The sequence below is a fragment of the Apaloderma vittatum genome, unplaced genomic scaffold, assembly GCF_000703405.1.
Source record: "Apaloderma vittatum isolate BGI_N311 unplaced genomic scaffold, ASM70340v1 scaffold43531, whole genome shotgun sequence".
NCBI classification, from domain to species: domain Eukaryota; kingdom Metazoa; phylum Chordata; class Aves; order Trogoniformes; family Trogonidae; genus Apaloderma; species Apaloderma vittatum.
Window position 1 is genome coordinate 51,242 of NW_009700525.1, and position 23,913 is coordinate 75,154.

At 36.6% G+C, this 23,913-nt stretch overlaps 1 protein-coding gene across 1 annotated transcript in view; it reads right to left on the bottom strand.

The window, feature by feature from the left end:
* The window catches only part of SOX6 (SRY (sex determining region Y)-box 6), a gene marked incomplete at its 5' end in the record, with an annotated part of 90,113 nt that overhangs the window by 41,072 nt on the left and 25,128 nt on the right, over positions 1–23,913 (bottom strand). The window contains 3 exons of the mRNA XM_009878764.1: positions 10,562–10,752; positions 13,430–13,610; positions 17,487–17,636. Coding sequence (XP_009877066.1) covers positions 10,562–10,752; positions 13,430–13,610; positions 17,487–17,636 — 522 coding nt within the window. The remainder of the gene's footprint in view (positions 1–10,561; positions 10,753–13,429; positions 13,611–17,486; positions 17,637–23,913) is intronic.

A 23,913-nucleotide genomic window follows, 5' to 3' on the forward strand; every position in this document is an offset into this window, starting at 1 on the left:
CCAAGAAGTTTTACAGTACGTGATGTGTCAGTGACTCACTTTGTGTACAGTTCTAATGCTCATCCTCCCAGTGATGACTTCTATTTCTACTGGCACCCGAAATACAGAAAAAAGTGTTCCTGTGCTTTAGAAACTGAAGAGAACAAGCATGTAAAAGTAGGATGTGCTACCATATAATGAAATTTTCATTTCAAGATTGAAGTCAAGGATGCAAAGAAAATGGCAGTGAGCTAAGAATGCAGCCATTGCCTGCTATCTCAGAAGCCTTTGGCAAGGTAAGAGGGAGAGCATGCACTCAGCTAGTGATCAACACGCATCTGACATTAAACCACAAGTGTCCACTTCTCTTACTGGCTGTTTAATAAATTGCTTTGGAACGGGTGGAGGTGAAGAGGAGATCTTTCCAAAACCTTCTCTCAGTGCTCTCCCTCAGTTAATGAATGTCAGCAAGTGGAAGAGAACAGTAATTTGATATGTTTTTCCAGCCTTTCTTTTAGAAGCATTTGCAACATGTTAGAGGCCACAGGCATAAAAGTGAAATACTGGGAAATTAATGCTGTCTGTAGATTTTCAGGATGTAAGCTGGGCAATTTCAGTTTGTGGGTTAGGCATACTTCAGGTTTTAAGTAGTGTTATAACAGCTTACTATGACCTGAACATGATTTTACTACGAGTAATCTGATGTTGAGTATCATTTATTACCCTGTTACATGTTTCCAATTGAGCCAGACCTGTTTATGGAGTTAGTATTACGTAACTACAGATGGACAAGCTATGTGCAGTGAACAATTCACCCAACAAATATAGTCTTTCTTGTATTTTCAAACTATCAGTGGAGGATCGGCAGTTTCTATACACGTATGAGCAACATGGTTGGTATTCTCAGAACATGCACTTCAATGGTCAGTAGTTTGCTGCTTGTAATTTCTGCTGTATATGGTCAGCTAAGACAAATTATATTGTTTTCAATGCCTGATTCAGTGATAAGTTTTGCAATGTTGCCTTAAATTACATGAAAAAAAGCAGCTTGGAATTCTCTCAGCCAAAAGACTCCCCAGGTAGCAGAAAACCTTTACTTTTATCTATCAGTTCCTGCATCTGTTAGCTTCAACACCACAGAGAAAGCTACAAACCTGCTTCTGGCATACCACTGGTAGGAAAACGATGGCAGTGGTAAGGCGTAGTGCAGCAAGGCCTGCAGGACCCCCAGATTAAATTGCTGCAGAGTTCACAGAGTTGCTGTAAAGATCTATAATTAGCACTGACACTGTATCAAGGGCTGGAAGAGCTCCCTGACAGAGCATTCCTCGCTTGGTCAGTGTGGAGTTTGAAGCGAGTGCTGTAGCAAAGCCTCTGTTTTTTATGAACAGGGGGTGAGCAATTTGGGCATAAACAGCAAACGCCTAATTGTGAACCAATGCCGTGCTCACATGCAAATACACCCATAGAAACAAAAAATCAATTTGCATGAATTTTTGTGACAAGAAAATAAAGGAAGGAATAAGCATGGTCAAACTCTATTAACTCAGATTTCAAACAAACATTTGCAAATAGCGTTTTGCATTATTTGCTCAAGTCTTTTCATGAGATAAGACAATTTTACCTGCTTGCATACTTATTCTTTTGTTTGAAGTAAAACAGTTAAGCCAGCACAAAGCAGTGTAGAATCCCACAATGAGACAGCTAAGTAAGTACCCTTCAACAACAGGGACTGTATTTCAATTTTTCATACCGATAGATGAAGCCTCAAGATACTTGAGAAACATGAGACATTTTAAATTTTAGAAGGTAATGAAGTATCAGCGAAAGTAATCCCAATTTATCCTTGTTATACTTAATCTACTACAGTTAAGAGAATTATACTGGCAATACGTTTGTGTTGTGAATTTACTTGGAGGAATATACAGAGTTTGGAAATAAGTGGCAGTAACTTTTGTGGATGTCTCTGCTTATGTAAATAATACACATTCTCTAGTTCTCAGGACAACTGAAGAACTGATGTGATAAGATTGTACAGCTGCCATTCTGACTTACAGTTTAAATCAATTAATATATTCCTGTCCTAGCAAATTTATGATTGAACAATAATTTTCAACCTATCTTATTGCTTTTGGTGAAGCATGCTAAAAACATGGAATACATTTCCGTATATATGTGCAAAGTCTCCTAAGTAGCTTGGGAAATGTACTGTACATAGGAAGATACAATCATTAAGCTGTCATCACAAAGGCACTATCCTTTATGGCAGAACATCGTCCTTTGGGAAAAATTATCCTTGTTGGTTTGTGCAAATTTTTCAACATTCACCCTCGGGACCCATTTTAATCTAATTCTATTCCTTTGAGACTTTTTCTTGCTCCAAGATTTAAGGGAGAAGACCAAAATAGGGTAAAGCTTTTATCCTTTCCAAAAGAAATACCCCGTGTGAGTGAAAAAGCAGTGTACTTGCCATTTTTTCTTGAGCCGGAAAGGCAATAAAAGAAAGGGGCTAAATCCCTTTTGTTATTATGATAATAATAATTATTATTATCATAATAATCATAAATGAGCTCTAAAACCTGTAGCTAGGCAACCCCTTCAAGTAGCCCTGACAACAGAAATAAAAAAAAAAAGTTGTGTTCAGTGACCATAAAAGTGTACTATTAAGCATAGGTAGTGACAAAACCGCTAGTAGCCAAGATTCAAATGCAAAAATAGCTATTAACACCAAAACAGTGTGCTGGTTTCTTTCCTGAAAAGAATATTTTGTTGCCTAGTGCTCTTGTGATTAGATGAGAAGAATTCAAAACTTTAAAACTTCACCTAACATGGGAAGTTTCTTCACTATACAGTTTGTGTGGATATATATACACACATGCATATCTGTACATATGTATGTACAGAGTCAGTCAAATAATAATGTCTCATAAAAGTTCTTGATGTTTAGGTGCATTTTCTTTTAATTTCTTATGTATGTACATAAATACTGGTTAAACTTTTTTAAAAATTCATGGTCCAATAAAGTTTTCATGATTTATCCTTTGCAAAGATTGCATATTTTTCACTTAATTAATTGACTTTGATAATTTAATCAAAAGACAAATAGTTTAGATTTTGCTTTAATCAGCCTCGACATAATTTGAGGGACAAAGCATTTAACTGCACACCTAATATACTGGAGCAGAAATGCACAAACTACCAACTTTATCATGACAATTTTGAAAAGTAAGGCAATTGAGCAAAATGCTTAAAAACAAAGGTCTGCACAGAAAATTCTTCCACAGGTGCAAAACTGGATCCATAGTAAGCTGGTGTCAAAGCTAACTTATCTGTAAATTTAGATGACCTACATATGCCAGAGATTTTGCTCTGTTTCTTTTTGTCTTTTCACTGTCAGCTGCACAGATTCAGAGAACATGTATTTTTAATGTGTAAATTTCAAACACATTATTTGAATGTCTTTCTACACATAGCACACAAAGTATATCTAAAAAAAATATTAGTAGGTATATTGGTAGGCATGAGTATGAATATTTAGGTGTAAATAGTACTATTTGAGGAATAGCATGTGATCAATTAGGGGCTGAATGGTATGTTACATACAGACAGAAAGTTAACATTTCATGAGTAGTTTTAATATTTCTATCTCTTAAGTTTGAGGAACAGACTTGACAAGACTTCATACCCACAGCCTTCCGCACCTGGTTCCCATTATAAACCTGGCCTTGATGACGGAGCTCTGTTCTTCCACAGAGGCTAATGTTAGCAACGCTATTTTCCTCCCATAACTCTTCTAACCCAAGTACCAGCGTCATGGCTGTATGTGACCCCTCTGTACATGTGTGGTTACAGCTTCCATCACCTTCTTCACTATATACGTAGATATGAGATAAGGCATTTCTTTAAGTACGAGTTCAACTTCTAAGCCTGATTTTATTTCCTGTGATATCTACAAAACCTAGTGATATAGCAGAGGCTTCAGACTTACATTGAAAGTCAAATCTCTTTTTTTCCTTTGTTTGTTTATAATGGAAACATTCCTCTTCAAAAGATATGGTTAAGAGATCCAGGGATTAATTCCTTTTTCCCAAGATGCTTTGCTTTGACGTTAAATTCAAATTACATTTTAAAGTTCTAATTGTAAAGACATATTTACTGCAACACTCCTGCGTTTCTCAGAGATATTCAAAGATACGTCTAATTCCTGATGTAGAAAACCAATGCAAGCATGTATGACGATGAAATTCATACAAAAGTAAAAATCATCAGCACCTTGAACTTCTTGAAAAAATAGCAGGGAATTCCCTGGAGTGATGCGTTACCTAGGAAGTCCAGTCATAAGACACAAAATACACCCTGCAAAAACATTGCTTGGAACCATTACTTTTCCTGCCCCTCATTCACAGTTACGAATTTGTATTGCTTTCCTGCTTTATCTTATCTTGTCATGCAATTTCAAATATTGGAAGCAACAGCAGAAATAAACAGAAATTCTCCAGCTACAAAACTGTTTGAAGTCCAGCATGTTTTCCAGTTCTAATAAAAGGGGGCAGTATTACCTCAGCTGAAATCCTGAATTGTCCAAATTATCGTAAAAAGTGCCAGAGAAGGATTCAAAATTGCTGAATTTCACTGAAAATAGACTGTTACTTTATATGCAGTCACAAATCTGCCTGTCTGCCTTCGGGTAAAATTTTCAGAGCTAGTTCAGTGGGACTTAGGCTCCTGCATTGCAGCTTCTTTAGAAAATTTTTACTTTTTAAGGAAATATTGCAGTTGATATAAAGTGAAGGCACATTTTTCATGTAGCTAGGATAAGCCCTAAGCCTAAAAAGGAATTTGCAAAATTCTTGCAGTTTCAAAAATTTTTGGAGCAAAATATCTTTATTTCTCTCTTTTTTTTTTTTCTTAGATAAAGGTTTCTAGAATAAAATACTGATGCCCAAATATGGCTTTAGGAACTTCAAACACACAGTAGAAAAAAAATCACTCCTTACATATAGTATGTGTGCCACAAGCAGATTACTAAACTGGCCAAATTCACAGTGAAATGTAAAGTATACTTCTTTTTCAAAAATTATGAGGCCTCCTGGGATTTGTATTTGAAACTTCTCCCTATTCTGGGGCATTTAACTTAGACAAGTCATTTATTCATTTATCTGTTACAAAATAATGGAACTGTAAAGAGGTTGTCTGTGTGTGTGTCCTTCTATGTCTCAGAAACTCCTCAGGGAAAGGTTTGTCGACTGAGCAGAATGACATATTCAGGAAAAAGAGTTTTCCAGTTGCAGTGTCTCTTTGTGGAAATCAGATTCTTCATTAGACAGATGGAATACACTCCCACTGAGTTGAATAAATTGCCTATATTCTTGCAAGAAAGTGAGACCACACTAACAGTTCCTTAAGGAAATCACTGTCTTTCTTTTTTCTCTCTCTCCAGTTCCAGATTTTCTATAATAGAATCTAAACATATATTTAAACTTTAAATTATACCTAAGTGTAAGCTACATGGGGCAGGACCTTCCTTAAGTCACAGTGAGAACAGAACGTGGCACAATGACTATCGAAACAATACCATAATAAGTGTAGTCATTTGCTATTGATATTGCCCAGTTAGGAGGTATTTTCCCTTTACTTACTGGAACTAAGATTTAGCCAACAGAAATAAGCATCCAACTGAAAATGCTTAATTTCTATTATGTCTTGCAGCAGACTGAAATGTAAACATTGACCTCTTATTTACTAGTTACAAATATTCTTCTATAAGAAACTAAAGAAAAAAAGAAAATATAAGAAGTTTTTCTTAAAAGATAAAAGCAAATGAGAACAGACCAGTCCCTGCAAATCTAAGCCAGTTATTCATAAAGATTTATAAAAATCCACAAGGCTTTTATGACCACTTTATTCATGTTACCAATTTAAGGGTCATCACAACTACTTTCAGTAAAAGGAAAAATGATAACTGAATGCAGGATGCACTGGAAAGTATTTTCTTAACTATGTGCTGTTTTGTTTTTTTTTTCAACTGAGTTGAGAAATTACTAATAACAAGGTGCTTTTATTGGGGACTGTCTGAGAAACGCCCTGCACTTGCAGCAAACACTCCTTGCAGTGTGACTCCTGCCTCTGCAGTTGTTCTGCACTGAATGTATGGGGAGAAAAAAGCTGGTAAAAGACTGTTGGCAACATAATCCAGTACTGCCTGCATCTAGAAAAAAAAAGCAGTATAATGATGGAGTCATTGCAGGGCCGTAGGCAGTCAAAAGGAGATTATGCATGACTAGTAACTTTTCCTACAAAGACTTCCTGAAGTGTTTTTAGCAGGCAAAGTTTGTACGCATGTGCAGTAGCTTCATCTAAATGATGAAGCGTAACAGCTCCAGAGGAGTTTTTACACTCTATTGTGTCAATAATCCACATATTTAACAGTCCCTAAATACAGCAGACCGTAACACTTCCAAAGGGTCGTTATGGCTTATCAAGTCAAATCCGAGTGCCTAAATATGGATTTGATCAATCGACTGTAACTTCTCCAAGGGTAAATAAGATACATTTTTAAGAACGTACACATTTTGCATACAAACTGTGGTCTATATTAGGATAAATGATGTGGATTCAACTTGTAAAACTTTGATTTAGAAATAAAAAAAGAATAAAAGGCTCATTATAAGAGGTGCTAAAGTACCATAATTCCCAGGAAGTAGGCAATGATTCATGTCATTTATTTTGAGGTCTAATTCTCGTTTCCTACTGCAAATACACAGTTGTGTGAATATCTACAAAAGAGTGGGGACAGAATATAAACATAAAAATGTTATATTATATTCTTCTTCCTCTCAGATCTCAGTAAATATGTTTTGTGGGTAAGGAAATGGGGAGGTAGGGGTAGATCCCGAGGTCTAGCAGATATCTTGTAATTATTAATTGGGTGTGTGTTCTACCTTGACTTTGTATATTTTTTGCTGGTGAAATTAACACATTTCTGCCTACACTTTTTTCTGCAAAGGTTTTCTGATGTGTTTTTGTCAGTGTTTTCATGCTTTGTGCACAAAAAAGATAGAATCTGGTCCTTTTAAAAATAATGTCAGTTATCTTTTAAATTATATAGCATTTTCAGGTTCATTTAAAGCCTTAAATCAAGGCATATCTTCTAGGCAATCATGCTAGTTCGAAATACTAAAATGAATTCAAGTAGCTGTAGCAATGCAAATTTTGTTCAAGTACTCTTTTTTTTTTGTTGCACGTAAACATGGCTTGACTGGAAAAAATGTCATATCCTCTAAACAAAGCAAATTTCTGTATGATTTTACCTCTACTTCTATCACACGTGAAGAGCTCTGCAGTCTATTTTCTGGATATTCCACACCATACGACGTCATGGTCAGCAACAGAAGACGGAATGGGAAACGTTTGCAGCTTTGGCATCTGTCTTCCCAAGTAACGGTTAGACTCGCAGAAGCGCTGCTTTCCTGGAAATGGCTAAACATTTACCAGCTGACGGGAAGCACCGAATGCAGTCTTCCTTTTGCTTTGCTTACGGCACACAACTTTTGCTTTACTTATTAAATTGCCTCAAACCACGAGTTTTCTCACTTTTGCCCTTCTGATTCCCAATCCCATGGAGGGGAAGGGGCGAGCGGCTGCGTGGTGCCTGCCTGCCCAGCCCAGCCCACAGCAGCGCCCAGGCTGAGGGAGATCCCTCTGGAACCGCAGGTGCCCACAGAACGGTGTAACCTCAGAAGCACAGTTTAAGCTTAACTCTAGGAAATGACAAAGCTGGACTGTGCCACAGTGCTGCATGTTTTTGTTTTGGTCTTTCTGTCAAGCGAATCTCTGTGAGCGCTTTTAAAGCTTTGTAGGAGATTTTTTTTTTGAACAACACAATATGAACAGAGGCGATTTTCAGTTCCGTGTCTCTAACCAAACACAAAGCTTTCTGAGATTTAAAGGACACATTTTCAGAAAGGCCTAAGCCCAGGCTTTGAAGCTAGGTACATAATTTTGTAAGCGCAATCATTTGCACAACAAACTATTACCAGCTATCTGAACTTGAAGACCAGTAACTGACCAGAACTCAATAGCTATTTTAAACCAGCTGCAGGCAATTAATTTGTCATCTTTTTCTGGTGCTGGCTTCTAGCTACTCATTTATACAAGTCTAATTACCTGAAGCCAATTTCTGAAAATTTGGTCCTGAAAACATAGGGTCCTGATTCTTCAAAAGAAACCAATCCAAAATTTCAACTATATTATCAAAGCTTCACTGGGATTATGACAGAATCTATACACAATCTTCTTGGCATACAATTATTTCAAAATTATGTTTTTCTAATTGAAATGATCAATCATTCTCCCTTCCCTCCATTTTGATCATCCTGCACATCATTTTTAGAGTAAAAGAAATATATAATAATGTAAAAATTGAAAGGCAGAGGGTAAAGGGGAAATAAAAATATTCTAGAATTCTGTTTGTACAAAGGATGCTTCTGGTTTTAATGTATTTTATACTTGCTATAAAATATAAATACATTCCCTCAGTATTCACGACTGACTTAATTCTTTTACTTTCTTTAGGGTAGAGAGTGGGGATATCTCGTCATTTAAAGTGACTAATTTATACCCCATTCTTTTGTAAATGCTGCCTTTTCTTGCATCTACAGAGCAAGGATAACAGACTAGCATCCAAAGTTAAAACCAGAGTACATATTACAATTTTTCCCTGCCTTAATGGCTCACTCTGTAGTACATGCTACAATAAATAAACCCATCAGCATTATACAAGGGCACCAAGAGATTTAGCAACTGGCTACTGTTTTATTCTTAGGTTTTAAGAGTTGCAAGTGCTACCATGAAAAGTCTCCCCATAAAAGATGGCATTTGAGAATGATGTTTATATTTGCAAAAGAGTTCCAACTGACTCTGCTATATTTGCAAGGGAAAAAAAAATTCCTCTGACTGCTTGATGTAAAACCTTAATCTGGAAGCTGTACATCAATCTGTGTATTGCTAGTAACCGGCACACAACAGAAATTTCAGATTATTCACTGAAATACTTACTGACTCTGTTTTAAAAAGTGAAGCAGAAACCTGTTCCATCGAACACAAGATGTAAACATAGCACCGAAAATACTCAGGGAGCAGACCTGATAGGTAAGTGGATGCCATTTTTCTACTTACTTTTCAAAGTCAAATCAAATGTTAAGAATTCTTTTAATAGCCCTTATAGTGTATTAGATACTTTAAATGTCAAGCCACTGAAACTCATAAAATATATTTTAAAATAAGCATAATTTTATAAATTCTTAATACTGATCAGAAGCGTGACATTTATTTTATTTTTATAACTTGGGCTTTAGCACCCTACCTCTTAGTTAAGACAAACACTGACTTTACAATTAGAGTGCTGTCTGAATATGATGGCCTGCCTCATCAGTTATTAATTTCTCCATTTTTTCATAGTATCAATCTGCATTACATGAGTTTTTCAATGCTGACATTTAAACTAACGCTAGCAGAAATAAATATCTATTAGCCTCTGAATTTGATTTGTAAAAGCATTGTTAATCCTGTGTAGCAACTGTTTAAAAATCTTTTTAATAGAGACTGAGCCTATCTCTTGTTTTGAGTCCTGTAAAGAACCTATCAAGCAAAAATATAAAATGTAGAATAAAAGGTATGTATCAGCCTTCAATGGGTCTATTTACAACATTTCTTTGCCTTTCTGTGCCTTGCTGCAATCCACTTTTTAAGATACAGTTAATATTCTGCTGAGCCTTATACTCGACCTGGACTAAAAAATCCTGTTAGTCTTTGGAGTATAATATAATCTTTCCTCCTGCGCACAAGATACAAAGGACCTACTCTCTAATATACAGATATATCACAGAATTTTCATTAATGAACTATAGGATTAAAAGCCACCTGGTTTTCAATTATTTTGGGGGTTTTTTTTCAGCCAATAATCAAAAAGACTAGTTGCTTTATAGGATGATGAATTTGTCGGTTTTGTTTTAATTCACTACTAAATTGCATCATACCCGTTCCTATTTGCCAATGCCATAGTGATTCTGGTTCCTAATTTCATTTTAGTGTTTGGAAACTACAGTCAAGATTCAACACAGAACTTAGATCTTTAAGTTCCCGTTGAATCAAAGAGCCTAAAAATTTTGTAATATCTGAATCACAGATTCAAGCACACTCAGATGAATTCAACAGCATTGTAATACTCGACCGTGCTAGTACATAACTGGTCTTTCTGCCATATTTATCAAGCCAGTCATTCTCAAAAGCACAGTTCAAAATCTACTGACCACAAACAATGGTAGCTTCGACCAATTCTTTTTCCACTTTTTTATAGGCATGCTTACAGCTTAATCACATGAGTGCACAGCCCTGGTTTTTTGAATGCTGTCATGTAAACATAGAGAAGTTCGTAGCACAGCACAGTGAAGTGACAAGGTGTATTTAACATGAAATCAGAGGTGGCTAAAAGCTCTAAAAAGATATTTTATATAAAAATAAGAAGCTATCTGCAGGCAAAAGAAGAATGAATGACAGACTGTGTGGCAATGGGACACATTACCTTTTCATTCCGGCAGTTGTTTAGACCCATGCTATTCATGGAGGGCAATTTTCCATCAACACCATGTGGCTGCTGTTGCTGCTGCTGCTCCCTTTGGATCTGCTCTCTCATTTTTCGAGCCTCCTGAATGGCTTTCATTACTGTGTCCTGATCCCCAAACAGGGCAGGTGAATTAAGACTGGAAAGGATATCTATAAAAAGAAAACATACTTTATGTAGGTAATTATCGAAATTAGGGTAAGCGCTGAGCTCTCATAATGTTAGAGCTGCACCCAACTAACATCTGCAAAAGGAGGAGAAGTGGCAATTGTTGTCTGTTTGAAGACTGAATTAATGTATAGAAGTGATTGATAAGCCTGTGGACTTCTTTTGCTGTTACTACTACAGCAGCTGAAGTCTTGGCATAGCCTGATATGGAGGTATCTGAACACTGGAGTAGGCTCTATACCACACATGGAAAGATTTGTGTGTAGATACTCTAGCTAGTAAATTTTGAGCAATCAAAGTTAGTACATGACCTGTTTATGTGTCTGACAAGCAAATATCTTTTACAAAAGTTCTGAATTTATTAGATTTGTGTATTTACTAACACTACAAAAACAAACACAATTAGGTTAAGACTTTGAATTCTCCCTCAAAAACAGTTTTCATATTTTCTGGACTTCACTGAATTTCTGCTGATTTAAGCAGCAAATTCAACCTCAAAGGACCCTTAATTTTTTTTTATCGGAAAAAAATGTACTGTGTTCAGTTTTAGGCCCCTCACTTCAAGAAGGGCATTGAGGTACCAGAATGTGTCTAAATTAGGGCAACAAAACCGCTGAATGGTCTAGAGCTCATGTTTTATGAGAAGCGGCTGAAGGAACCAGATTAAAAAAGGCTGAGGGGACACCTTATCACTCTCTACAACTACCTTAAAGGAGGTTGCAGAGACATAGGGATCAGTCTGTTCAACCAAGTAACAAGTGATAGGCCAAGAGGAAATGGCCTCAAGTTGTGTCGAGGGAGATTCAGATTGGATATTTGGAAGAATTTCTTTACTGAAAGGTTTATCAGGCACTGGAACAGGTTGCCCAGAGCAGCAGTGGACTCCCCATCCCTGGAGGTATTTAAGAGTTGTGCAGACATAGTGCTTAGAGATACAGTTTAGTAGAGGACTTGGCAGTGCTACGTTAATGATTGGACTCGGTGATCTTAAAGGTCTTTTCCAATCTAGGCAATTCTGTGATTCTTGAAACATTTGTCATACTTTATCCTGGGAACAAAACAGTGGTCAGGATGAGAAGAGATGCAAACTGTGATGTTTTAGATAGAACAGTGATGCTTTCTGTCTGAATGAAGCACCCCTATTCAAAATAAAAGTTTCATATTAGAGAATACCCATGGTTCTTGCTGGGTAAACTTTCCAGTGCTCTGAACTGATTCTGCAGCTGAGTTCCATTCTGGAGTCTCAGTAAGTTGGGAACCATATTTGCATGACTTTTAGTGAGACTTCGACTCCCAATCACTTAAATTTATCATAAAAGTAGAGCAAAAGCTCCCACGTTGCATGCTGGTTTTTGACTATGTTTCTCTGGCTTCTTTTATACTCAAGGATTGAGAGGAAAAGTTTTTAAGACTGTACATTAAAAATATTCACACTTCAGGTGTATCTTTGGTTGTTTCTCTGGAATGATCTGCTCCTTTCTAACGTTAGTGTAGCAACAGGTGGAAATAAAATGACAGATAGAATATCTAGCTAGCTGCAGAAAATATCTTTCAGAGATCATGATGTCCCCAAGTGTTTTGGAAATGGAAAAAATCATAATTTTTATATATTTAATGTATGTATTTAACATATCTGTTCATTATTCACAAGTGTTTCTATATATTTTTTAAGTACACTTGAGGTACAGATTGTGAATAAGTGGTCTGTAGTAAGTATTTAGTCATTTTCAGGCTGATCATCTACATTTTCCAGCTCTCGACTCTGTTTCTTGACTGGTTAAGGTGGCCTTCATACATAGTTTTCAGATCTGTTTTGTGTCACTACTTAATAAACTTTGTTCCTTAATTAATGAATCTTGAACATGGGTCGAAAATTCCCTATATGCAACCATATGGATTATGGACTGAAGCCTTTCGTTGTTTAAAGAAAAAAGATAGATATATATATTCAGCATACTGTCTTTGTAAGATGAACTTAATACCCAGAATGCAAAGGATTAGATTATTTTTTTTTCTACAATGCTGTTCTTGCTAAAACTAACAGTATATTTGGGCTAAATAGCTGAAACCCACATTTAGAGTTACCTTCTTGCCTGGCTTGTAGTTTACTGTAAACCATGGAGATACTGAATGTTCCCTGACCCTAGTTCAAGGAAGTGCTTGAAAACTTGTTTATTATAAGGTATGTTACAGTGGTGCGTTGCATATACACTGATTGCATTACGTGTCTACTGGTATCTAGTCAGGCTCTATGTGCATGCAGATATTTCTTTGTTTGTTTGGGTCAAAATTCAAAGTTAACTTTGCAGGTATACACCCAATTGGTGTTATTTGGGGAAGATATTAATCAAACCCTCTTCTACACATTTTATATATCCATCTCTATTTGCTAATGCATATATTTGTATGTTATTTCATACGTTATATATTTATTTGCTGCATTTCTTATAGATGCATATCACCACTACATCATTTTGAATACTCCTGTAAAACCTTGGAATTCAAGAGTTCCGAGAAAATCTTTCCTGCAATTTTTTCCTCCCATTTTAAATAGAAACATAGGCCCAAATACCTACTTAATTCAGAAGAAAGCCTGCTCAAGCTGAGATTTTACATAGGAAATTTGCCAGTTTTCTTCCTTTCCCAGGACAGGTTACCTACCTAAAGAGGATCCTCTTCCCAGAGATCCACCGAGCGGGCTGGGGATGCCACTCTTGTTCGTCACTGTCACTGGGCTGCTTTTACTAGCTGGGAAAATGTTCTGTGTTGGAGATGTTGGGGATTTGACAGGTTCAGCTGTTTTGGGTCGGGCTGAAAGATTCAGTGGCTGGGCTGCTTCATCCTACAAGAGTTTAATGTAAATAATTATTAGGTAAAGACAAATGAACACATCATTTTGCAAGCAGCAGTTACTTTACACCTCGAAGACAATACCACATTCTCCAGCAATAATAACAAAAGCAGCTAATTATCTGCCTCCTTTAAGATTCAACGAAAGGAAACCTCATTAATTTCTCTGTGTTATGCTTCTATTTACATTAACTATGTGGCTGGATCGTTCTTTTTGCCAAATTAAAATTTGAATTAGATCACATTACAGCTTAATTTCATAATGTGTTTTCAGAGATCTAAATTAACCTAGGGCATTTACAAAGAATTATTTAAAATTTCCAGCAGCTCAGTAATGCTTCTGCATTGGTTCTATTTGAAAAGTTTCTGGCACTATTAAAATAAGTTACGGAGCTTATTTTTAAATGTATTAGAAACTAAGGAATCAGAAGTACTTCTATGAAAGAATCATTTGGAAACACTGACAGTTCTTTGGCCCACTTTTAATGCTGCTGCTAACTTATACATTCCACGCATCTTATTCTGAGTGCATGTTTTGTTTAGTAAAATAGTCTATACTGTTCCCCCATAATAGAAGATAAGAATTTCACTGAACTCCAATTCCTTGACTTATTACAGTAATGAATGCATACGATATGCATTTTCAAACGTATTATATTTTCTACTATCTAATTTTGTAATTTTATAATATTTAATTATGTAAATCTGTCATATTTTTGACAATTTTATGTAAAATCAAGATTTTTTTCACATAAATGCTACTTTGCTTCTTGTTTAATACTTCTGTAATTGTTTCTGTATTCTGCAGTTATTTCTTCTGTATTCAACCTTTAGTGTATTTGTATGATTATTTGCCCACAGACAAGGAATAATTCTTTAGGATACATCAATCTCGTATCAGCACTTTTATATCTTCAGATATTTTCACATGCAATTACAGAAGAAATTCTTTCTGACATATATCCTGTTTCAGTGTTGTAGCTGAATAGGTCCGTCTAAGAAATATCTTAACTTTTGGAAGTAGACTCATTCAAGCAATTAATTTCTTTGATCAGGATAGATATTCACAATGTAACCTTCTTCCCATTCTCTGAGCTTCTTCCTTTTGCTTAAATGTTAAACAAGGCAGAGCATTTGGAAAATTGTGCAACAGTGATATTCTGTAATTAAAGAGCCCAGTAAGATAGATCTCTCATTTAAAATATGCCCAAAGCAGAATTATGCTGGATATAAGAGAGTGTCGTCCATATTTTAAAACACTGCACCGATCACATCAAAGCTTAGAAATAAATGTCAGAATACAATAATACACTACACTATCTCATCTTTTCCATTCTCCTTACTGTCAAGCCGTGATTTAGCTAAGTACAACTGATCATAACCACGCATTAAAAAGGACTGTAACAAACAGGTATTTATAATGCTGTTACATCTCCAGTTTTAAACTGTTTCCATAAAACTGCATGACATTTTTATTCTTCCTGACCTTGCAGTGTGCAGAAATGCCCACACCTGTCCAGAGTCCAAGTGAAAGCAGAAACACAAAGGTATAATGGACAAAGTTCATTCTTGTGCTTTGTGGCCATGTTTACGTGCAAGCTGTTTCCTTGCACAGATACAAACTGGCTTCAATAAATTTCTGTGAGGGGTCGGAGCCCCTTTCAGACTATGAAGTTTGCCAGACTAGGTACTGTGAGCATTTACATATACGAATCTATACTACCATGTTCAATTTCAAAATAATAATTTTCTGCCTAGTACTGATACAATCTTGTGAAAAAAACCTCCAAATAGTGCCAGAACCTGTTTGTTTGTACTTCACAGACAGCATTCTCATTTCTGCAAGGCAACCGAAAAGCTGGAAAACATTATGGTCACTGACATAAAAACCCCGTCATTACTTTTTGAAAGATCTGACTCTGTAAAAGAATTCCATTAGTTCTATAAATAATGCATGTAGTTTATACTAACAAGTGCTTAAAAACAGAGAAAATATAGAGGATTTGTTAAGCAAATGTATGACCATCAAAATGCGTGTGTCTTACACAGGTAAAAATTTAAAAAGACAACTTACAGGTACTGCGTGTATGCTAATAATTAATTTCTTCAGTAGCCATCGGCATTTGTCCACACAAAGCATTTGTAGTTTAGTATTTTCAGTGCAATACTGTGCTTAATAAAAATAAGAAGGCTTCTTATTTATTAACATATATTTGAGTCCATTCAACATACATTATGTAGGGAAACCCCCAAGAATTTGCATGTGGTCAATTCTCTAACAGGACTCAGCTGGCCACAAAGCTGGAATAGTATTGGCCATGGTTCAAGGAGATATGTGCTTGAACTTAACCAGGGAAAATTTTACTCATATAGTAAAGGTTTGGTTTGGTGTAGATCCATTTGGCTCACTCACTTATGAAATTACTTTTTTCACATTAAAGTAGTCAGTAGTATATTCTCAATACCATAAACCACTGGTGTTAGGTATCACTATACTACGGCAACTTTGCTGAAACAGTTGGGCTTTGCTTTTGGTGGCTTCTGTATTGCCCATAACAAACTCTGCATATGTGGTAAATTTTACTGACTGCTCTCAAGCCTGGCATTGGATTACAAGAGGTAAAATATTAGACTAATACACATCTACAGTTAAGTAAAGTGAACGCTGTGCTAAATAAATGTTAGATCTGGCCATAATGGCATATTTTTTATTTATTAGTACTCTCAGCCTAGCAAAAAAATGTCATGGAAATTTATCAGCCCAGGCAGAAATATCTCGTCACCCACACTTTACCATGATGATTGATGATAATGAAAGAACGAATGATATTTTACTTTCATGTCAAAAAATAAATAAAAAAAAGAAACCCTCACCTCAAGTGAGTAATATCTTCCCAGGCTTTGGGAGATTTGAGGGTAAGGACCATACACCTGTAAGGTGTTAGCAGCTAGCAAAACAAAATGCATTCTCTCTCCACAAAGCCACTATATGCCTTCACTAGATCTATTTTAGTAATTCTGCATTTATAGTGCTATCATTCAAATTGGAAAAACATCTGAATGTTGGAGGTTTTTGACAGTCTGAAGTAAATTGCTTCTGAGCACGTTTGGTCTCACGAAATTCAGAACCACCACAGGAGAACACAGCAATACGAGCCAGCCAGTTTCACCCAGAGGTACGTAGGTGCACCAGGGATTTCAAGGGGTGCACGGCGTTCATATCAAGCTGCTGGCAAATGCCGTGTTGTAGCTGCCTGGTTCCAAGCAAGTGAGAATAAGCAGGCACAAGCATTCAGCAGTGGCGCAAAACCAACAAGGAGCAGCCCGGTTGTCAGCAGCCGTGTGAAATCAGCAAAAGTCAAATCAATCTGCAATGACACAATGTTTTCCCTGGAGTCTTGACTTGCATCTTATTTTTATGTGAGGCTTTTTCCAAAATTGTAGAATAAGTACAGTCAGAGATTTCTAAAATAATTAGAAGGTATAAAGTCTCTCTGTCGCCCTGACAATAAAAGCTAGCACCGTATTTTAAGATACCCCAAAGTTCAACGTGAAACAATTCATGAAATGGACACTATTTCTGCAAATTACTAGATTACAAATCGAAATCTTGGAAATACCACATTTTACTGATGAATCTGTTGTGCTGCCCATGGTAGGAAGAGGGATGCCTGCTATTTTTGGAAGCAAGAAGTGAATGCTTTCTCTCCCCTTTTCTGTACTGATAATACAGCAGTAAAACTGAAGATTTTATCTGATTATTGAAGAACTTGCATGTGGTTCAACTTCCATATGTAAACCAATGAAATAGGTAATTTAGTTTCACTGCCCTTTTCAGACACCGTCTTTTTTCTTTACTGAACAGTACCTTAACTTGAGTTACCGGGCTGGTCCCTCTCTTCTCATTTTTCATCCCAGTGGGTGAGAGTGCCCCAGTTGTATTTGGTGGCTGTGGAGTAGATGGCATTTTGGCTCCAGGAGAAACTTGCATGCTTGCCAGCTGAGCTGCATACAGTTGCTAAAAGACAAGAAGATATGCAAAACTCCTAAAAATGAAGCTGTAAATGCATGTAATTTTTATTATTTCACTGTTTCTTCTCTTAAAGGAATTACAGATTTTTCTTCAGCACTTTCTTGTTTATGGCTTTTCCCGTGTTATTTTTTAAAAAAATAAATCTTGAAAACTTCCACACACCAATATCTTTTTTCTTAATTTGACTTCTAGATGATTTTTTTTCATTCTTGCTAATGATGGTCATGGTAATGAGCAGAAGAAGGCTATACTGTGCCTGAATACTAAAAACAAAATTGACAAAATTATAAGGCTGTTTATGAAAAGGAGGTATAAAGTCCTGTCAGAAACAACAATTGCTTCAGGTCTTTCTGTTCTTAGTCAGAAATTGCACACCAACTCTAGAACCTCTACTGGGAGCTGACATGGGAATCCTTTGTTACCAAAAGGCGATGCTTCATCTTGTCTAGAGAGCAATGAAAGTTAAAACAGGCATCAGGATATGTCTCCATCCTGGTGTGCAGGGACCGCTATAACTTCCATAAATGCTAATAAGGAATGTAGACCTTAAAAATCCCTGTAAACAGTGATGAAAATACAAAAACAGCCTCAAGGAACTTTTCAAAAAGTTTAACTGAAACTTAACAAAAGACTTGTATATTAAAATAAACTATTCCTACCTAGTTCAGTGAAGTGTTTACTGAACAAAACCAAACAGGTTCAACTTCCTTCCAGTGACCAAATTTAAACCCGCACCTTGAATTCCCATCAGCAATAATTCTTCTACCATAAACAGGGAAGATCCTAATCCCTCTTCTACACATAAATCTATATAAACTTTGCCTTATTAGTGACAAAAAAAGCCAGGTGGTTTGTATGTAATTTCCAACATTACTATCATTCAGATGGACAAATAAAAAAAATTACAGTAATCAAAAGCAGACCTTTCAGCACATATAATTAAATGAAAGCTTAATAAAGAATAATTTGCAAGAGCCAGATGTGCTTATGTCATAATTGTTGCTTTCTTTGGAACATTTTTTCTAATATAACAAGCCTCCACAGAAATGAAAGTTACCCACTACTATAAGCTCAGTGACTCAGTGGCTAGACAAACGCGTGAAGCAGGGGCAGAGTCAGAACTCTGGGTGACAAATGGAAGCTCTCGTTTGTTTGTTTGTTTCCTGCCACCCCTTTTCAATACCACACAGATGCTACGAAAGGATAACAGATGAATACTGTGAAATCAACGCTGTTCAATATTTTGGCCAAAGTACTCTTCTTTTCATGAACTAGAAAACTGGAGAACCTGAAAACAGAAAAGATTCCCAGATTTTGGTGATGTTCTGGAGAATTAAAATGAAGCCTTGTATACAATAGCAAATCGTGTGGGGTTTTTTTCCCTGCTACTGGGACTTTATCCTTTTAGCATATTCTTGAGGTGCATCTATGCTTGCTTAATAACATACTATTCTTATATGAGAGTAAGAAGCACATTTCACAAACTTCTGAAAACTTGCACATTTGCAGCTCAGAAATAATCAGGTTCTGCACTATCATAGAGGCAATACAATAAACTTGAATACAATTAAACCCCAAAGAATATAATGGCTTTCTCCGTGCTCTGCATTTTGTCTATTAAAATTATTTTGGTTTATATTTTTTTTAATTAGGAAGCTATTTAGCATCTACTTCAACCATCTAGGGTATAACCCTTAGATTTTACTCCAAGTAGTAGCTTTAGTACTTAATGTAGCATGTATTGCACTTTCAAGAGCAGGAAAGGAAACAAATCCAAGTTTATCAATTGAAGTTCAAAAGAATATCCTTCTCCCTTCTCAGGTAAGCCACCAGGGCAAAAAACATGGGGTACGAGTTGTTCTTTCTACAATATACCATCTTTCTTAGAGGATAAAATCAATAACCAATCATGGCAAGCAGCATAGCGTGGTGGGTCGACCCAGGTCAGCCAACTGCTCTCTGCCTCCCACTCTTCCATAGGACAGGGGCAAAATACAATGGAAAAGATCATGGGGCGACATAAAGACAGGAAGATCCCTTACCAGTTACTATCATGGGTAAAACAGACTTGGCTTGGGGAAAATTAATTTCTTGCCAGTTATAATAAAGCCGGATGGCGACAAACAGAGGAAAACTAAAATCCTCCTTCCCTGCTGTTGCTCACGCTCTGCCCCTGGCTCCTCGCTGCTCGCCGTGCCCTCTCTGGAGAACGTTTGCCCAGAGGCACCACTGGCTTACCTGCGGGCAATGAGGGGCTGCGTGGCCTGGGCTGACAGCGGAGCTCAGGCTTTAGCCTGGCATTTCTGTAAATTCCTTTTACACTATATAAGTAATTTGCATTCTGCTTTGAAAGAATTTGCACTAGTGCTGGCAACATTGCCATGTGGACTGGGAGGATGTGTAACTTTTGATAAATACCAGTTTGTACAGGGAGCTAGCCAGTCTGGAAAATATGTGTACACCACTGTTACAGGGGAAAAAAATGGGTATTTCTGCAAGCAACACTGTTGTGGCTTGAAATGGCAATTCAAGACCTCACGTTGAGATGGTCAGGTTGTGAAGCTTTTATTTGCAAGATTAAGGAGGGGAGAAGAAACCAACATCAAATGAATGGTTACTGTTAGCCTCTAATGCTCAAAAGCAAACGTTTCAACTGTTTTTTTCAACTGAAATTCTAACCTACTGACTATTGAGTAGTGATTAAAAAAATTAGCCTACTTATGCCTAGCACATAAAGAGAAGAGCATTTCATAACCCTTATGCCCACCACTGACTCAGAAGGCTCATGATTACAAAAGATATTCAATACCATCAAGTTTTCATGATTAAGAAGTCTTAAAAATGTATGGCCTGTTTTTTATTTTTTTTAAAGGTCACTAAGTTAGATTCTTACAACCCAGTTCCCAGCATGTAAACATAAGTAGTGCTGATTTTGAGTTACTGAGTGCTCCTGCATAATTACCAATTTTGAAAACTGGCTCACATAAGGTAGCTGATGAAAGATGCAATTCTAGTTTTCAGAACCAGGTTTCTTCTAATGTCGTGATCTGACAGCAAAGAGCAGGATTTTGTGCTGCCACAAGTCTCACTTACGGTAATAACAAGTGAAGTCTCACATTTAGGTGCCTACTAACCTACAGGCTTATGGACTTGAGCACCAAAACTTGAGAGCAGCTGTAATCAAGTACAAATCTGAGGGAACTTACAGAAGCTGGAGGTCACTATGAGTCTGAAAGATGTTCATCTACCTAAAAAAACTACAGATGAATGGAAAAGTGCTGTGAGTACATACAGATTTTTTTTACCTGAAAATAGCAAAATTCATATGAACCCTTTGCTATAGCTTAGAGTTACCATCCAAGAAGAACCACCTATGGTATTTGATTAATTATTTCCATTTTGATCTTTTAATAAAAACTATCATCCATAGTCTAAAATTTGCCAGATAAACTAAGAACCAGTAACAGAGCATCTTTACTGATCCAAATGTTAAAACCTTTATTAAGGCCACCTAAGTTTCACAATGCCTTTGCAAGATATTTCCATGATGCAGTAGGATGACTGCCTGCCAGTGTTCATCCATGCCTTGCCAGAGGACAAAGGTTTATATATCCTTCTCACAGGTTTTAACGTTCTTTCAACGATTTTTCGTCTGTATTTTTCAGCTAGCTTTCAATAATCAAGATTCTTTCATTAGCTCATGACTTTTCACTTGCACATAGGCCTGTGATATTCCTACATACTAGGTCTTTTAAATGACACAGAGGACAGCAAATGAGAACAGAGCAAAGCTGTCAATGCATCAGATGTTTTTCCTTTTTCTTTTTTTTACAGCGGGAATATGGGTATTTAGCTTTTAGGCTAAATTTGTGTCTGAATGAATAAATAGAGGTGAAGAATTTTGAGAATCAAATGTTACAGAAGTAACTCACAGTGAGAAAAATAGAATGGGTCTTAAAACAACACAGTTAAGGAAGATATGTACTGACAGCAACGTGTCAGTGACAGGCTGTTTTACTACCTAAGAGAGAATTATGATAATCATAACTCTCTTACCAGTGGCTTGTTGATGACAGATCTCACCAAAAAAGTTTGTTTAGGGAAAACATTTTAATAAAGAGAAAGTGATCAACTGCTTCATAGGAGAGACATAGTTTCCTTAGGTATACTAGCCCAGGGAGGAAATGGAGAGAGCGGTTGCAGTTGTGTATCAGAGAACAAAAGGCAAGGGCTACACATTTCAACTGGCTGGTTTGGTGGGGCAGGATTTGGCCACAGCAGTAGGGACATAATTCAGTTGTTATTCTTCACAACAGAACTCTGAAGAAACTACAGCACAGCCATATGTGAAATACAGAGATAAGAGAGAGTGGCTGCAATACTCAGCGTAGCAGGTAATCACAGTGGAGGTGCTGCAGGCTGGCCTAGCACAAGGAATTGCTGTGGCTGTACTTGGAAGATGCGCCCAAAAGATATTCAGTAGAAGATGGCTTGATTCAAGCAGAAAGAAAGAATATGTATAGAAACATTTACCCTTCTATTTCGTTTCACTACAAGATTTATGACCAAAACGAAAGACATTCGCCTTTTTCAGTGTTTGTATGTTAATTCCCCAAAGGTGCTAGATTTTTTTTTCTCAGAAATAAATGCTAAATTTTAGGGACCGTGATTAATTCTGAAGTTTTCCATTACTAAAAAATGAAAGTCCTATGTTACATTTTCAACAAATACATTTGCTACAGTAAATGAAACTGAACAATAAAACTGAGAATCAAGTAAGAATTCGTATTTGTCAGCATTTAAAATGAATTGTGCAAAGCTGAAATATCTTATTTATAGAGATGAAAGTTCAGCTATTTAGACAATGAGTAATTTGGTTTCTAAAGATGAAAAACTCTAAGGAGTGACTGCAAGTGCTGTTGAAATCCTACATTATAAGAGGTAATGCAGTTATTTTTTCTATAGTATATTTAGTATGTAGTGTTGCAAAGCTGTAATTCCAGATTTTTTCTTTCGAGTACCTAACACAATAATAACACTTAGAACTGTCAGATCACAAATGGTTTTTACAAGCTCACCAAACCCAGCAGCCTCTTTACTATTACAAGTGCACATTTCTGAAAAGAAGCTACCCAAAACAAAAAATCCCACCTTTAGTGGGACTGTTTTATTATTGGTGTAGAGGTGCTTAAAATTACATTTATGCCAAACAGGTTAAAGTAAACAGAGTATCTGAAAAAGTTTTTTTCTCTTTGGAGGAAGAATGAATTAGTGCTCAAACCCATGTTTTTGGTATCATAGGTAATAGCTATGGAAATAAGTGCCCAGTGCCACTGGAATAGCCTTCAGCAGTTCAGGCAAGGTAAACTTTTCAAAAAGCAGTGCAGAAGCACAAACATCCTACTCAAAAATATCCTACACAATCGGAACGCAAAGACTGTTTCTAAAGTAACATTGACTGTATCTATTTCTTCCTATTTTTGTATATAAATATAATTTTTTATATTGGCATGTCTTTCGCACCAAGTACGTTTAGTGAGTAACACTGCAGTTGAGACCCCTACTATAACAGCAAGATAAGAAACGGGGTTATTGGCTTCTGTAAACACGTTTTTTAAAAAGCCCACGGTTGGTTTTCTCTTTGTTTTTTGATGATGATTTTTAGGCAGATCCTTAAAGAGAGGTAGGTTAACAGAAAATGACATCCAGAAAACACAAGACAGCCCAAGTAACTCATCAGCAGCTTAACCATGTGACAAACCCAGGGGCAACTCGAAGGCAGCTACTGCCTGTGGAGTCTGCCAAGAAGCCAGATGCCATCACCAGAAAAACACCTTCCCCAGCTCAGCATCTGTGTCCTAGCAGTCCTCTCCACACAAAAGGAAAAGGAGAAGGAGAAGAAAGAGAAGGAAAGGTGAGTATCAAATGGTTAAAGGAAATGTACACACACACGAAAAACTACCCTTATTTGAATTTAAAATCTAAAACTTGGAAAAATCAAAGCTTTTGCTGACGAAAATGAGATCCCTTCAAAATAATAGATAGAATATTGTATGCTAAAAGCCTACGTTTTCTTTTGGTTTACGGTATATTTGTGTGGGTGCTACCTGTTAAAACAGTGTGTTTTATATATTTGCTTTGATGAAATTTGGACATCTCGGTAGCATTTTCTCAGTTCGTTCTAAGAAAAATGTTAAATCAAAAATAAGGTGACTTTTACAGATCTGTTAGTACTGTGGGCCAGACCCTCCTCTCACCACAC